We start from the raw sequence: 16,268 nt of genomic DNA, 5'->3' as shown, positions 1-16,268 counted from the left end.
CCTTAAATGAAAGAAGAAAAAAAAATCGAAGTCGGCAAAGCCAACATTGAATCAGCTTCACCAAAGCTACATTCCATTTCTGAGCAAGCTAAAAAATAGCATAATCCATCACTTACTTCATGTGCAAAGACCTGCGTACATACAGCAGCTCAGCACGGTCAACACTCTCGTCAACACTCTTTCTCTACAGAGAAGTGAAGCTTAAAGTTGAGGAATCTTTGAGTACAGCAGGAAGGACTGCATTAATGTGCGATGCATGGACGTCAAGGACAGTGGATTCCTATGTGACAGCGTGTTATGTCTGTGCTGTCTCATGAACTGCTGTCTCACGTTTTCCAAGCTAGACCAGGACATAAAAGTTACACCTGGGCAGACATTGCAGACTCCCTGCAAAATGTAGCACAAGAATAGGAGATTGGCAATAAAACCTGGTGGTTGTATCTGTCTCACAGTGTTTTGTAGTTTTTCTGGATGCTAAAAGTCGTTTGTTTCAGCCTGGCATGCAAAGCAATAAATTCATCTAAATTCATCTTGGTCGGTCTTTGTCAGTATCATGCAAGATAAGCCTTGAATGTTTGTAACCTCCTGTAATAAAATTCTGTAGTATTACTATACTTTGCAAGTCAACATGGTTCTTTCTCTTCTGATATTCTTTGCAGCATTGTGCCGGATTCCGTCTTGCTGGCAGAATTCGACTCCCCTTCGCATGCATGAGCGTCACACGGGTATATGGACACTACAGATTACGTTTGCGATTTTGGTTGTTTACACGTAGAATCAACTGAAATCGCTAGTATAATCTGTATTGTCCATATGCCTCGGTGATACACGTGCATGTGAAGGGGATTTGAATTCTGTATCCTTCAGCTCGTCAACAAACGCACGTGTACATGAGTGAGGCTCACATCGTGATTATTGTTTACGACAGTGGTTTAAAAGAGAAATACACTCTGAAACTGTAGGGGGAGCCCAAGAGTAAAAAATACCAATTCTCGTATAATGCTGCTTTAGGTATCATGATTGTATTGTAGCATCACCAGGGATCAAACTCGCGATCTTCCGATGATAGGGCCAACGCTTAGATGGTTGCAACACTCAGGAGCCTGTTTTGCATTTACATGGATGGATATGGACTTCTATCATTTTTCAGTTACACATTGTGTTAAAACTAACCCCAAAGGGCAGAAACTGTTCTTTAGCCTGGCAAGCTATAGTACATCCTCCACATGGGTGGTTAAAATAATAAAGCCGTGACTTCTGTGACTTTTTTTCCACAACTCAGTAATCAAAAAACACTTGTGTTTTGGTATAGAGGTTTTTGGTTTTTGTTCATGTAGAGTAATGTATCTCACTTACTCCCTCTCTTTCTCTCTCTTTCTTTCTCCAGGATGCCCAGGGCCACCTGGAGAAAGAGGTTGCGATGGAAATCCAGGTCCCCCAGGTTGTCCAGGACCACCAGGCCCTCTGGGTATTTCCTTCATTTAGTTTATGTTGTGTGTGTGTGTGTGTGTGTGTGTGTGTGTGTGTGTGTGTCCTGTGTGCATCCATATAATGTATGCATTTCTGCTTGTTCTTCTCTAAATTCATATTTAATTTCATAAAATTGTTTTGTGTTAGTGATGTTTCTGTTTCTTATTTCTGTATATTAGGTTGTCCAGGCTTACCAGGTGATCCAGGGTGTGCAGGGCCCAGAGGAAGCCAGGGCAAAGATGGCATCCCTGGACCTCCTGGATTGAAAGGAGAGAAAGGGGGTAAAGACTTTGCACAAACATGCAAATGCATTATCAGTCCCAGATGCTTAGGAGATCATTCTGCTGAATTGGTTCAAATTCAGTTTGACACATTTCAGACTTTTAACTGACTTGGACTAAAATCCTTTTGCTTCGTACACAGCTCATAATAATTTTCATTAAATCACAAAAAGGTTTACTTAATTGCAAAAAATGTGACAATTCAAAGTGATTTCACTACAAAAATTCACTACAAAATAACTGGTTTAAACTGCTCACTATATGGCTATAAGGGGTGCAGGGGTGTGGCTAAAGTAAGGCACTGCCTATGGACTAAAACTCTTCAGGCCAGATTCATGCGGTAGCAGCTGTACACCACTCAAAATGTGTGGCGTTGTAAATAAGAGTTATTCAGAAAGTCACTGTGGCTGTGATCAGCACAAATCGAAAATTAGGATGAAAAGCTTGCTTGCAATAAAATCAGTTCGAGCATCGAGAATCTCAACAACCCAAATTACTTTTCAATTATTTAGATCCCAAAATAAAACTCTTTCCATACAGAGGAAGGGGGTTTCGCAAAACATGTTTGGAAACATTTATAGAAAATATAATTTAATCAGTATTATTATTAACAGGCATCATTTTTAGGGAATTGTGTGATTGAGTCAATACCGCCAAAAATGGTCATCGCCCAGGAAACACACGGCGATGCCTCACTTTGCATAAGTGGTAAAACACTTGGTAATCCTTGTTTATGATTGAGTAAACATGTTACCACCATGCTGGTCGCGCTTAACGTAACAATAAATCTGGCACTCCCCAATTAAAAGTACCCTATACATGATGATTTTGTGTATATTTAGGCCCAATCCCATTTCTTCTTTTTACCCCTACCCTTCTTTTTATCCCTACCATTTTAGTTACATTTAGTGCATCATATGCTTTCAAAGAGGGGGTATAAGATAATTATTTATTATTGCCCATCCCTGATTCTTTAGTAATATGACGTTGAAGTCAGCTATCGCCAGTTTCTTGTTTGAATCGTTTCAGTTACATTCTGGCATTTCAGTCGTCAATACTGCTGGATTATTTAAGGTGGAACGGTAAGGTTAGCTAGCTAGCTACCGAGACATTAGCATGCTATTAGAGATTTTTTTATGCTTGTTATGAAGAAAACGACCATAATACATTGAAAAGACATTAAACTAAGATAATACAATGGTTATCATGATTTTTTTAATTTATCTAAGGTCTGAATAATTTTAAACCTGAGGGACTGCGGTTTGAACTCATTTTGTAGAATGGTCAATTATAGTAGCACAACAATACATGTACAGCTGTGTATTTGCCAACCATGCACAAAGACAGCCTGACAACATGCAGCTACCCACATGAACACAAACAATGTTTCAACTTAATTGTAATTTCCTTTTTTAGTTCCTGGATATGGATCACCAGGGCCACCTGGTGCTATGGGTGGGCAAGGTAAGTGTCCATTACAAATAACATTTTGTGCCTGATATAACACCAGATTCTGCACCTCCTCAAGTGGGAGTGTTTGTTTCTTGCATGTTTTGGTGGCATTCTCGGTGGCAGAAGTACATGCAGCTTACAACTAGTTGTAACATAGTCATTTTGCTTTAATATCATTACAAAGCTCTTCATTTTTAGCAATTCTGTACACATGTATGAGTACAAATGTTTAATCCTTATGTGATCTTATTGTTTTCAGATCAAATCACATTTTAGATTATTTTTTCCGATGTGCTGCATTCTTCTTGCATTTAAAAATCATGTTATACAATATTCAGTATTGTTGGTATGCCCAGTTGTAAATGCTATCAGACTGGACAGTTGCGAAGAAATTAGTGGCCAAAATATTGCAAAAATGGCAAAGCCTTTTTCTGCGTCATTCCATGCAAATGACAGAGTCTGTAATTGGACCCATGCAGTGGTGTGAAAAAGTATTTGCCCTTTGCCCAGTTTCTTGTATTTATGCTTGTATTTGTTTGTCACATTTGAATGTTTCAGATCGTCCAACTAATTTTAATATAAGATAAAAACAACACGGGTGAACACAAAATGCATCTTTTAAATGATCATTCCTTTTATTGAAGATAAAGATTTATTTAAAACCTGTATCACCCATGTGAAAAAGTAATTGCCCCCTCAACCAAATAACTGATTGTGCCACTCTTGGCAGTAACAACTGCAATAAAACATTTGCAGTAACTTGCACTGAGTCTTTTACATCACTGTGGAGGAATTTTGGAATCTATAAATGGACAAATGACACATGACCTGCCCTTTTAAGGTCCTGCCACAGCATCTAAATGGGATTCATGTCAGAACTTTGACTCAGTCACTCCAAAACCTTAATTTTGTTTCTTTTAAGCCATTCAGAGGTGCTTAGGTGCCTTGAATTATAGTCCTGCCGCATAACCCAACTGCAATTGAGCTATTAGTCACAAACTGACAAGCAGACCTTCTCTCACTGTGGTTCACTGGAGTCCCAGAGCCTTATTAATGGCTTTGTAACCCTTTCCAGCCTAGTAGATATTAATTAATTTGTTTTACATTTGTGTTTGAATCTCTTTTGAACGTGGCATCACATGCTGCTTTTTGAGACCTTCAAACCTGCTTCACATTGCCAGACAGGTTCTATTTGAATGATGTTTAAATTCAACAGGTCTGGCAGTAATCATGCCTGGGTGTGGCTAGTGAAACTGAGCCCAGTACTCAAATTAATTTGGTTAACTGGTTGATTTAGTAGCTAAGGCAATTACTTTTTGCATAGGGTAGGGTAGGGTTAAACAGCAGTTTTCCTTCAATAAATATAATCATCATTTAAAAACAGCATTTTGTGTTTATTTGGGTTGTCTTTGTCTAATGTTAAAAGTAGTTTGATGATCTGAAACATTCAAGTGTGACAAATATGCAAATATAGAAGAAATTGCGAAGGGGAAAATGCTTTTTTCACAGCAACAGCATCTTGTTTAATTCATGTATAAACTAGCCTACCAACCTGAACTGCATGTGTTTATATTGTGTTTAGGCCAAAGAGGGGATCCGGGGCCAGAGGGCCCCATGGGACCACCAGGTATGTGTGGACCAGAGGGGGACCCTGGGCTTGCTGGTCTGCGAGGAATACCTGGGCCCCCTGGGAAACCAGGTGAAAAGGGATTGTGTGTGGATGGACCCAAGGGACAGCGAGGTTGTGATGGACCACCAGGAAACCCAGGTGAGCTGATAGTCGTAAGACATCATCTGATGTTGTATGATTGATACATCATGGTATGGAAGAAAAATACATTGTAATTTCCAATTCACAACTTTTGTGGCGGGGGCCAGGAGAGGGGGCAGTCTTAAGACTGAAACTGGTATTTGTTTTGAAAATGCTTTGAAAATCATATATACTGTAAGAAGAAGATTCTCTTCCTTTAGCATGGTCATTTAGTTTGTGTCTAGTTTGTAACTGGGATGTTTGCACAGACACAAACAACCGAGGGGCTGAAGTTGAATATTTAATTACTCATGCATTTTCTATAGAAGCTTTATTCTTTTTTAAGACACAACAGCTGTAACTAAATATAAATTATAAATTATTGTTATTATATTTAAATCATTAAATTAAAGCTGTTTTAGTTTGGGATACGTTATAAATTCATTCCAGGCTGCCACCTCACCTCACCTCACCTCAGAATGCAACAAACTGCACCTCTTTCCATGCTGCCCCTGAAGCTAAAAGAGCATAGATGTCTCAGAAATAACATGTCAATTCCACTTTTCCTTTAAAATATTATATGTTCAGTATAACTGAATATGATGCAAACATGTAAGCAAAGATTAACAAATAAATTTGGTGAGTATGTTTCTGGCACAGCAAAGGTTCATTAAAGTTTCTTTGTGTTGTGCGCTGTAATATTCTTTTACTTTGAATTTAATTTTAAATGTTTTCTTATTCTTTGGAAAATGAAAAAAATGTCATACTCATCTGTGTGACTGTATGTGTGTCATGTGGTTCCTGGCCTTATGTGTGTATGAGCAGGACCCCCGGGGACGTGTGGTCCTCCAGGGCTACCTGGTCCTGGGCTGAAAGGTGATAAGGGTGACTGTGGGGTTTTAGGACCAGCGGGACCCCCTGGTTGCAGAGGAAACAGTGGCCTACAGGGGCCACCTGTGAGTAACTAAAACAATATACTTATGTTTTTTCACATCCTCACCAAGTTTTTGGCCTTATAGTGATGCTGGACTACACAGAGTTACCAAATATACGCTCACCAGCCCTTTTATAAGAAACGCCATTCTTTGCTCTCAGAAAAGCCTGGATTCTTCATGCCATAGATTCAACATGGTGCTAAAAGCAATCCCCAGAAATTCTGGTCCAGGTTAATTTGATTGTAATTACTGCATGTGTTTCAGTTCTCCTGTTCTGCCACATCTCAAAGGTGTGCCATTGGATTGAGATCTGGGGCTGGGGAGGCCATTAAAAACCTCAAACTTATTGTCATATTCAATTACTGCATGTGTTTCAGTTCTCCTGTTCTGCCACATCTCAAAGGTGTGCCATTGGATTGAGATCTGGGGCTGGGGAGGCCATTAAAAACCTCAAACTTTTTGTCATATTCATTGAACCAGACTGAGAGGACTTGTGCTTTGTGACAAGGCACCTTATCATACTGGATGTGGCCATTAAAGAACAGTAAAATGTGACCATGAAGGAATGCATATGGTTGGCAGAAGTACGCCGATAGGCTGTGAGATTCAAATGATGCTTGACTCGTATTAGGGGGCTCAGTGTATGCCAAGAAAGCATTCCCCACACCAGTACACCATCAGCAACAACACCTTGAACTGATACAAGGCAGTTTGGGTCCATGGATTCATGATGTTTAAGCCAAATCCTAACCCTACCATCTGCATGTCACAGCAGAAAATTCTCCAGTTTCGGTTAACCTTTGCCCACTGTAGCCACAGATTCCTGTTCATGCAACCCAATCTGGTCTTTTGCAGTCGTAGCACATCTACCTCAAAGTTCCACTCTTGTAGTGAGTAGCTTTTCACAAGGCTAATGTAAAGAATTTGTAAAGAAGATGGTCTTCATTTTTATCATTTTATATTTTATAATGTAGAATATATTTATATTTTATAATGATAAGATTTGGTTAAATATTTAAAATAGTATAATAAGAAAATCAAGTGTTTTTTAAGGAATCTGGTGATGTGACAAAATTTTAATTAATTTCTTTAAAGGGTGCTGATGGGACTAATGGTTGCCCTGGCCTCAAAGGAGAAAGGGGACTGAAGGGTGAACCTGGACCACTGGGTGAGAAGTATCTCAACTCAAATACAAATAGAATTGAATAAATTTAAAGAATATTCTCAGATGAAAGCAAAACACAAGATTAAAATAATACTACTACTACTAGTAGTAATAGTAGTGATGATAATAATAACAAAAATAATAATAATAATAACATTTAAAAAGGCAGTTAAAAAAACTGATGTAGTTAATATAAGATGTACTACCATATTGACTTAATTGTTGTCCTAAGTAACTTCCCTTTTCTCTGAAGCTCATTCTAGTAATTTAAGTGCCTTAAATTTCTTAGTTTCTGAAAAAGTGTTTAAATTAGTAATTAGTCAGCACTGGTTACTTTACTGGAAAATGACACTAAACCCAAACTTGCCGGTTAAAAATGAAAAAAAAGAAGTTTGAAACAAATTTTTAATATGCACCTCAATGTGGGGGGTATGCAAAAGTTACGACACATTTTATACTGTTTTTTTTTTTTTTTCAAATATGTTAAACTCAGCAGATCAATAGAAATTGTGCACAAACATTTGCAGAAAAACCACCATATTTAGGTTTGTTCTCTGTAGAGAATGTGTTGACTTATTTTCACTTAGAAAATCAACAAACATGTAATTTGACCGGGAGTGTTCAAACTTTTGTGTACGAATTAGTTACATTTCAGCAAGAAAAAACAGGCAAGGATTTTTATTTTCAGCGTTAATGCTTGATTTGTTAAACAAATTCTTTAGAATCCATAAAAACATGAACTTTTCATCACATTATCCTGGTCAAAAGATGAGGAAAAATCAAAATGAGTGAATAGTGTATAGGTGCAATTTATATATTATTCATGACTGTAACTTGTAAATGAAGTCATGTTAAGTGTATTGTTTTTTATGTGTACTACCATACAAGCACTCTGAGATGCTGTAGCCATTAACTGTAGTTATGATTTGAATGTGCTGATGTAGATGAATTGCACTTTCCAGGTCAAAACGGAGATTGTGGTCCCCTTGGCCCTCCAGGATGTTCAGGTCTGAAAGGACCACCAGGATGTCCAGGTAAGATTTCGTAAAACTATAAAGCTGAACTTGCTATACTTTCTGGGATGTTATTTCTGATCATTAATTAAAAATAATGATGTATAAAGATTAAAAAGCTGAAAAAAGTAAAGCCGAAATATCTGAAGAAGCATTTGTGTAACCATGTTGTTTTAGAACTGAAAGAAATTGATATTTTAGGTTCAGATGAGATTTTGCTCTAGAGATTGATGAAATGAGATGAGAGCTATTGTTGTTTACTAGTAAACTGAAACTGGTTTATGCAGTAGAAGTAACCCACTGTGATTGATCTGTTCAGGTCCTAAAGGGAAAGAAGCGGTCTGCGTAGACATTTCTGTCCCTGGAGACCGGGGGCCATGTGGAAAGCCAGGAGACAGAGGATTAGACGGAGAATGTGGCCCTCCTGGGCCACCTGGGCCAGAGGGTACACGCACACGGATACACATATGTGCACATATAAAGTCAAACAGACATGCATGAGGAAACATGCATACACATAGACATGTTAACTGGGACACAAGCAAATATGCTTGCAAAAGTCCTTTCTCGCCCTTTGTCTCTCCATCTCTATCAGTCCTGCATTGCCGCTGATTTTCATTAAAGGTGCCTCAATAATGTATTTCTCTTTCTTGTAGGAATCAAAGGCTGTAAGGGAACCAGTGGCAAAGTAGGCAGAACCGGTTATAAAGGACTACCTGGAGAGACGGGGGACAGAGGGTATCCAGGGCCAAAGGGTAGGTGCCACCGTATCTCCATATTTTGATTGAGCCTTTTGTTTGACAGGTCCCAAACACAAAATCATGACCCAGTCTGTAAAGTAGGAATAACTGGTGCATTCATAAGCAGTTAACGTAATTCAACACATTCACATACGTTGCTCACTTGCGTTGTTTTATTCAGAAAATAATTTTTTTATGTTGTACTGCGTGGTGTCGTGGGGTTGAGCTTTTTGAGTAATTTTGTGACAAGCCCTTGAACGTATTCAATTTGCGTTTTAGTTCAGGCAAATAATTACTCTTTTTACAATTTCAAGTGAGCTGCCAGTTACTAGTACAATATAGTATTAAAATATATAGTATGTGAAATATATAGTATAAAAAAGTGTAGTGTTAAAATAAAAAATGTATTCAAATATTTCTACAACTCTGACTCTGATATCTGTGTTTCAAACTCATTCACCCTGTTTGTGCTTTTGCTATATTTATTGTTTGTGCATAAAAGCACAAACACGTCTATTTTAGCTTTGTTTGTGTAAGTAACAAAGAAGATCTGGGATTCTGAATGATTTTCATAGTACAATAATTATATTTTCGCTTTCCTTACTCATTTTTCTTTTCAGTCTTGTAGGTAGGTGTCCATGATCTGGCAGCTAACAGCTAACGAATGCTTCAGTCAAATTCAGGAACATTTCAAAGTCATTTTAAATTTTGACTGCACTTCGGTACGGCTCGTGTTGTCAGCTCCAGTCCTATCTATTATAAATCTACGCTGCCTGAGGTAGATCTAAAAGATGAATATTTTTTTATCAAAATTGTGATTTGAAAGAATGTAATTTTTTTCAAATTGCAAGATCTGAAGTTTTAATTATATCCTACATTACTTATAGTTGTCTTATGAGTTTTAAGTGGGAAGCGTAACCTAATAACACAGAGCTTGTGAATTGACATTCAGCCAAGGGAACCACCAGAGTCGGCACACTGCCTCATTCATTATCACAGTGGTGACTGTTAACGAATTTTTTTTCCCATTTAAAAAAAAAAGTCCAAGGCAGGCTCTGCATTTTTGGTGGTCAAAATGTGCAATGTTGTGGTCAGGGGCACTGGGCAGAACCTCTGTTTAGGTGTGTAGCATGCTCAGCTGAGTGCTATGTGGTGTTGAAGGAGTGTCTGTATTAGTGCTCAGATGTGCCAATGCTCTTTCAGGAGCTCCAGGTTGGATTGGTTCTGCTGGTCTGAAAGGCAAAAGCGGGCCGCAAGGGCAGTGTCAGCCCAATGGATTCGACGACAGCTTCTTGTTCACCAGGCATAGTCAGAGACACGACGAACCACCCTGCCCAGGAGGATCCAAGCTACTCTACTCTGGATTTTCACTCCTTTTTGTCAATGGAAACAACAGGGGACATGGGCAGGACCTCGGTATGACACACAAACAAAGACACCCTTTAAGACCAAGGCTTTATTGTTTAGTTCATTTTTAATTTCTTCTTGCTATTTGTGACTGGTAGCAACCGCTAACTATTTTGAATGAACAACATCCTCGGTACGGGTAAAAACCAGGGACACATGCAGTTAAAACAAATAGTAACACTTAAGTGAAGGGCGCTGTTCCTAAGGCTTTGTAATGCAGCTTACTGAAGTGAAATGACAAAGTTGGCAAAAGCAGCCTTTATGACAACTGACAGTTGTTGGAATAAGCGTTTAGGGAATGTAGGTTTTAGGGATGCACGATGATATCAGAATCGTATTAGTACTGTCCGACATTTGCTTTTTAAAATGGTATCAGGCCTATGGCTGTATTGTCCCGAAATTTCAAACCAATATTTGATGATGATGCATTTTTGGTGTGCCAGAAGAGCACCATTAACATTTAGTTGACACTGTCTGTGCGAAAGCAGTGCAGGTAAATTGTCTTCCACAGCTCCACTTGCACAAGCAAAACTTAAAACAAAGCTACCTACCAAAACTGGTAGGTAGTTTCATACATAAAACTCTTGGTAGGAATTTTTGATGGCTAGGATTATGAAGTGTTACCACATAAATGTACAACAGCAAAAAAAAAATTATCATTTATTTGTACCTGTATTAGTATCAGTTTAGATTACATTAGAATGCCTCTGTTTATTCGGAATAATGTAACCTATACAAATTTAGTTAAATCCCTACAACATACAGTAATCAGTGTAGCCCCCAAAATACAAACATATTTAACAGTACAATGTTACATACTGTAGATCTATAGTTGAAATACACAGATAGGCTGAACAGTGAGTGTTTGTATAACGTATAATTGAAAATGTGTAGGATACTAGGCTACTGTTGGTTTGCTAGGCTACTATGTATATATTTTACAATAACATTGGGCCTCATTCACCATATCTTTCTAAGTTTTTTCTTAAATTTGTTCTTGAGAAAGGAGCTAAGCAAAAGTCTACAGAATTGTTTGCATTTTTGTGCTTTTGAATGTGCTTGATTCTGTTCTTAATTAAGATCAAATCCCAAATAAAAACTGTGTTGCCCTTATATAGGGACGCAGCATCTTATGTACATATACCCATAGGTTTCAACCTCTAGAGACAAAAAACATTAAATTCACATTAAATTCACAATACAGCCTCCAAACTGTATAAATTCACTGATACCCAAAAAGTGCCATTCAAATCATTAGCAACATCAGCAATGTATGCAGTTTTGACTTTGTGTAGTGTGATATGTTCCTCTGATAGTCATAGTTTTTACTTCACACATAATCAGATTTATTTTTGCTTTATTTTACAGTTAAAGTTGAACAACTAAACAGTCTCTTATGGAGTTAACATGGTAGAAACACAGTCAAAGGAAGTCAGAGGGACAGCAGAGTCAGGTTGCATTCTGTCATTAACTGAGAACAGAAAGTTTCATCTGCAAAGTAAGATTGACTTTTTGGTCTAGTAAGTCTTAAAAAATAGAAAGTGGAAAAAAATTGGAGCAAAACAGAGGTTTAACTGGTAAACCTGTATTGAATTTAATTTCATGGGTTGACAAATTAGCCTTTAGTCTGTACTATTAGTAGCTTTTATCAAAAAATAACATACATTTTTATAAATTGAAAGGGCACTCTATAACATTCCTTTAATATCTTACTGTGAGACAGCAAGCTACAAAATACTTTGTGTTCATGGCCTTTGATATATGCTTATACCAAACTGTGGTATGCTCTTAAAATAAATACAGGTGACAAAAAGTTTGTTTTTGAAGCAGTGCCATATAAGAGGTCTCTTTGTTCCCTAAAGAAAGTTGCTGTCCTTGTTCTTTAAAGAACAAGATGTTTTAATTGATTTATTTTTTATTGATTTTTAGTCTTTGATTTATACATTTGGTACAATTTAAAGCAAAATATAACTGTAATGAATTGGTAGCAAAATACAACCCAAATCACATAAATGTCCAGTAAATATTAATAATAACATTCACAATAAACTGTTTTTCTACAGGTAATATACAACCCCATTTCCAAAAAAGTTGGGATGCTGTGCAGAATGTACCTAAAAATACAATGCAGTGATGTGCAAATAATGTAGATCATATTTTTAAATGAAGATACTACAAAGACAACATTTCAGGTGTTGAAATTGAGAAATTTTGTTGTTTTTTGAAAAATATATGCCCATTTTGAATTTGATGCCAACAACTAATTTCAAAAAAGTTGGGACAGGGGCATGTATACTACTGTGTTTCACCACCTTTTCTTTTAGCAACACTCTGTAAACGTTTGGGTACTGAGGAGGACCAACTGCTGTGGTTTTAAAAGTGAATGTTTTCCCATTCTTGTTGATATAGCATTTCTGCTGCTCAGCAGTTCGGGGTCTCCTTTGTCATATTTTTCATATCATAATGCGCCAAATGTTTTCAATGGGTGACAGGTCTGGACTGAGAGCAGGCCAGTTTAGCACCCGGACTCTTTTCATAAAAAGCAATGCTGTTGTAATACATGCAAATATTATTTGTCAGGCTTTTTTTCTTGGCTTTGCTGATCATTACCAAAATCATTAATGATTTACTAATGCCTGAATTTTGTATTTTTATGCGTGTATGTGTGTGTCTGTCTGTATGTATGTCTGCAGGCACTCTAGGGAGCTGTCTACAGAGGTTTTCCACAATGCCATTTCTTTACTGCAATACTGAGAGCACCTGTCGCTATGCCTCTCGGAACGACTTCTCCTATTGGCTGTCCACAAACACGTCCGTGCCCAGAGACTTGGCTCCTATATCTGGTGATTCTCTGGAGCAGTACATCAGCAGGTATACTCAGAACAGCCATGACTTCTGACAAATTTATACTGTAAACGTAGAACACACACAGACATGCATTGACACAAAGGTATTTTCTCATACCCACTGTATCTTTGTCTCTACCTCTCTTTCAGGTGTTCTGTATGTGAGGCTTCCACTAATGTAATAGCAGTGCACAGCCAGACCACTCGGATTCCAGACTGCCCTAATGGCTGGCAGTCTCTGTGGCAGGGGTACTCTTTTGTTATGGTATGAACCACTAACAATCATGAACACAAGCTATATCACAATTTTATGTTTATTTAAATGCAAATCAGTTGATTCATTTAACTTGATCTCTTAAAAAATCATACCTACTTTACTGAATAGCTATGACAGCTAAATCTGTAATTGTGGAATAATAGGTAACACTTTAACCCTGCTTCACAGATTATGTCCAGTAATCACATAACCATTGTATTGGCCACTTCATTAAAATCATCCTTGTCCATTTTATCACCTCCACTTACAATATAGATGCACTTTGCAGTTCTAAAATCTACTTTGTTTGTCCCCTTTCACCCTGTTCTTCAGTGTTCAGGACCCCCACAAAACCACCACAGAGTAGGTTTTTTTTTGGGTAGTGGATCATTCTCAACACTGGACTGTACTCAATCCAGCAGTGACACAGGTGTTTAAAGCTCCAGCAGCACTGCTGTGTCTGATCCACTTCTACCAGCGCAACACACACTAACACACCACCACCACCACATCAAAAAAAAGTTTCTTTAAAGCAATGCCACATAAGAAGCTTTTTTGTTCCCTGAAGAAACTTGCATTGCAGTGCTTAGAATAATCCACCACCCAAATAATACCTGCTCTGTGGTGGTCCTGTAAGGGTCCTGACTACTGAAGAACAAGGTGAAAGGGGGCTGATAAAGTATGCAAAGAAACAGATGGACTACAGTCTGTAATTGTACAATTATAATGTGCACCTATATGGTAAGTGGAGCTGATAAAATGAATAGTGAGTGTAGAAACAAGGAAGTGATTTTAATGAAGTGGCTGGTTGGTGTATGTCATCATGTTTAATGTCATGACAGTTATCTAGAGTACATTTAAAAAAAAAATAGCATGTAACATAAACTGCTATGATATCAAACAGACTCTGTATTACTGAACAAACTCTGCCAAGATGTAAGCTAGTTAATTAGATAGCGTGATTTAAGTGTATTGTTACTGTAGAGTTATTGTGCTGCGCTTTTCTATGACCACAAGAGTGTACTGAGAGTGTTCAAAATGTTTTACAAAATGTTTTAGATTGGTTTGTATGTTTTCCTGTATCTAGCATACAGGTGTGGGTGCAGAAGGCTCAGGACAGCCGCTGTCTTCTCCGGGCTCCTGTCTGGAGGATTTCCGAAAAGTTCCATTTATTGAATGCCACGGCAGTGGTACTTGTAACTTTTACAGTGATTCTTACAGCTACTGGTTGGCTGCTCTGGACCCAAGCCAGATGTTCAGGTAAATTTTCACCTGTGGTACACTTTCTGAAGATAGATTTTTTTTTTTAACTGAAAAGGAAATTGAAACTGGAAGTATAGTAATCAAGCAGAGTTTGTGGTCAGATCTGCAATACAGATGGGAGACATATTAAAAGAAAAACCTGAGCAAATGAGTGTGGAATCATACCATCATAAGTGCACATGCTTTCCCACAAGTGTACTACATGATACACTGAAGCAATAAACATCATGTGACACTCTGTGACAGAAATAAAAATGCTTAGCTCATGATGGCCTACCACCTTACTAAGACATCTTGTGTTTGGTAGCCCATTTGTATTTGCCTTATACACCAGCAATAACAGTGAAGTTTTAACAAATACCATCCTCACCAAAAAATTGACATTTTGTTGAATATCAAACATAATTTAGCTTTAGCTGGTGTTATATTAGCTAGAATTCATTTTGGATGCGAGAAAATGTTTGCAAATATGTATCTATGTTTTGTCCCTCAGTAAACCAGTCCCACAGACACTGAAACGAAACTGCCAAGGCAACGTCATCAGTCGCTGTCGGGTCTGCATGAAGCGCATGGAATGTTGTTACAGATAGTGAGCTTTACAGCTCACACAGCTGCCACAGAGACATTGGTCACCTGCCCAAATACGGTGAGATGCAAGTTCCTCACAGACCCACCTGAATCGGCCGTTTCAGTTTGTACAATCCTTTAAACTGAGGTTGCATTCCATATTCAGTCATGTTTGCAATCTGCAAAGGGTCTTGATGGATGGACTTGTACGCACAGAGCGCTATGAGGAAATGTAATGGGGCCAACTTAAAAGTTATGGACTACTTCTCTGCCTATTCTCTACAGAGGTCCTATGTGTTTCATCTAGTATCTTTTTTCTTTTTTTGCATATCCAAATGATCACCTTGTTCAGAGCACTTCTTAAAATCACTTAAATCAGAATTAACTTCGACAGTATTTTATTGCAAAGTTCTTTCATTCTTTTTTTAAAGCCTGGTCTTAACAAATTGTTTTTTTCATCATCTTTGCTACAAAACAGTTGACTTAAGCCTTTATGGTCACTCTTGCCTTAAAAAGCTTTTGTATTGATGCCTTTACAAGTTTATCGAGAGATAGGATAAGAGAGATGAGATGTGTTTGTCTGTGTTCGGTGTTTGTTCAATATGTTACAGTGCTATTCATAAGCACTGCGACAGTGTATATTTATAAGGTCTTTTTAAAGTAAATGTCCTGTATAGGAGCTTGTATTTTTATAGTACTGTGCAAATGTTTTACTTTCCAGTCAAAATGGATTGTTGGCATCAGGGAAAAAGCAACAACATATTTAACAGCAAATTACATAGATGCCTGAACAACTAAACGTAATGTCATATTTCTGCCTTTATTACAGCTTCCATTCTTTTTGGGAGATTGCTTTCAGTTTTTGAAAGATATCTGCAGGGGTATTTTTCCATACTTTTGATGTTCAGTCTTAGAAGTAGGTTGCATTTTCTGCTTCTAGCAGTACATAGTCTCCCAGTCACAACATCAGTAATATTGAGGTCTGAGCTCTGGGGTGATCAGGGTTCTGAGAACACCAGCGACCTAGAATAAACATTCACAGGCCTGTTATGTGTGCTCTGCCACTGTAACTGGAAGCATCTACCCAGTCAGACCCAAATCACAGTCAAATGTTCAAGTGTTT

The 16,268-nt window shown here is 37.8% G+C and overlaps 1 protein-coding gene across 1 annotated transcript in view; it reads left to right on the top strand.

The window, feature by feature from the left end:
* Nucleotides 1-15,515, top strand: part of col4a3 (collagen, type IV, alpha 3) — a 92,438-nt gene extending 76,923 nt beyond the window's left edge. The window contains exons 39-52 of the mRNA XM_036556678.1: nucleotides 1,388-1,468; nucleotides 1,650-1,751; nucleotides 3,168-3,215; nucleotides 4,786-4,971; nucleotides 5,779-5,909; nucleotides 6,984-7,056; nucleotides 8,016-8,087; nucleotides 8,386-8,511; nucleotides 8,723-8,821; nucleotides 10,010-10,222; nucleotides 12,907-13,084; nucleotides 13,210-13,324; nucleotides 14,403-14,575; nucleotides 15,072-15,515. Of these exons, the coding sequence (XP_036412571.1) occupies nucleotides 1,388-1,468; nucleotides 1,650-1,751; nucleotides 3,168-3,215; nucleotides 4,786-4,971; nucleotides 5,779-5,909; nucleotides 6,984-7,056; nucleotides 8,016-8,087; nucleotides 8,386-8,511; nucleotides 8,723-8,821; nucleotides 10,010-10,222; nucleotides 12,907-13,084; nucleotides 13,210-13,324; nucleotides 14,403-14,575; nucleotides 15,072-15,168 (1,694 nt within the window). The 3' untranslated portion in view covers nucleotides 15,169-15,515. The remainder of the gene's footprint in view (nucleotides 1-1,387; nucleotides 1,469-1,649; nucleotides 1,752-3,167; nucleotides 3,216-4,785; nucleotides 4,972-5,778; nucleotides 5,910-6,983; nucleotides 7,057-8,015; nucleotides 8,088-8,385; nucleotides 8,512-8,722; nucleotides 8,822-10,009; nucleotides 10,223-12,906; nucleotides 13,085-13,209; nucleotides 13,325-14,402; nucleotides 14,576-15,071) is intronic.
* The last annotated feature ends 753 nt before the right edge of the window (nucleotides 15,516-16,268 follow it).

This window comes from Colossoma macropomum, unplaced genomic scaffold (assembly GCF_904425465.1).
Source record: "Colossoma macropomum unplaced genomic scaffold, Colossoma_macropomum, whole genome shotgun sequence".
Lineage (NCBI taxonomy): Eukaryota > Metazoa > Chordata > Actinopteri > Characiformes > Serrasalmidae > Colossoma > Colossoma macropomum.
The sequence above is the reverse complement of the archived record's forward strand: the minus strand, read 5'-3'. Positions and strand labels throughout refer to the sequence as shown.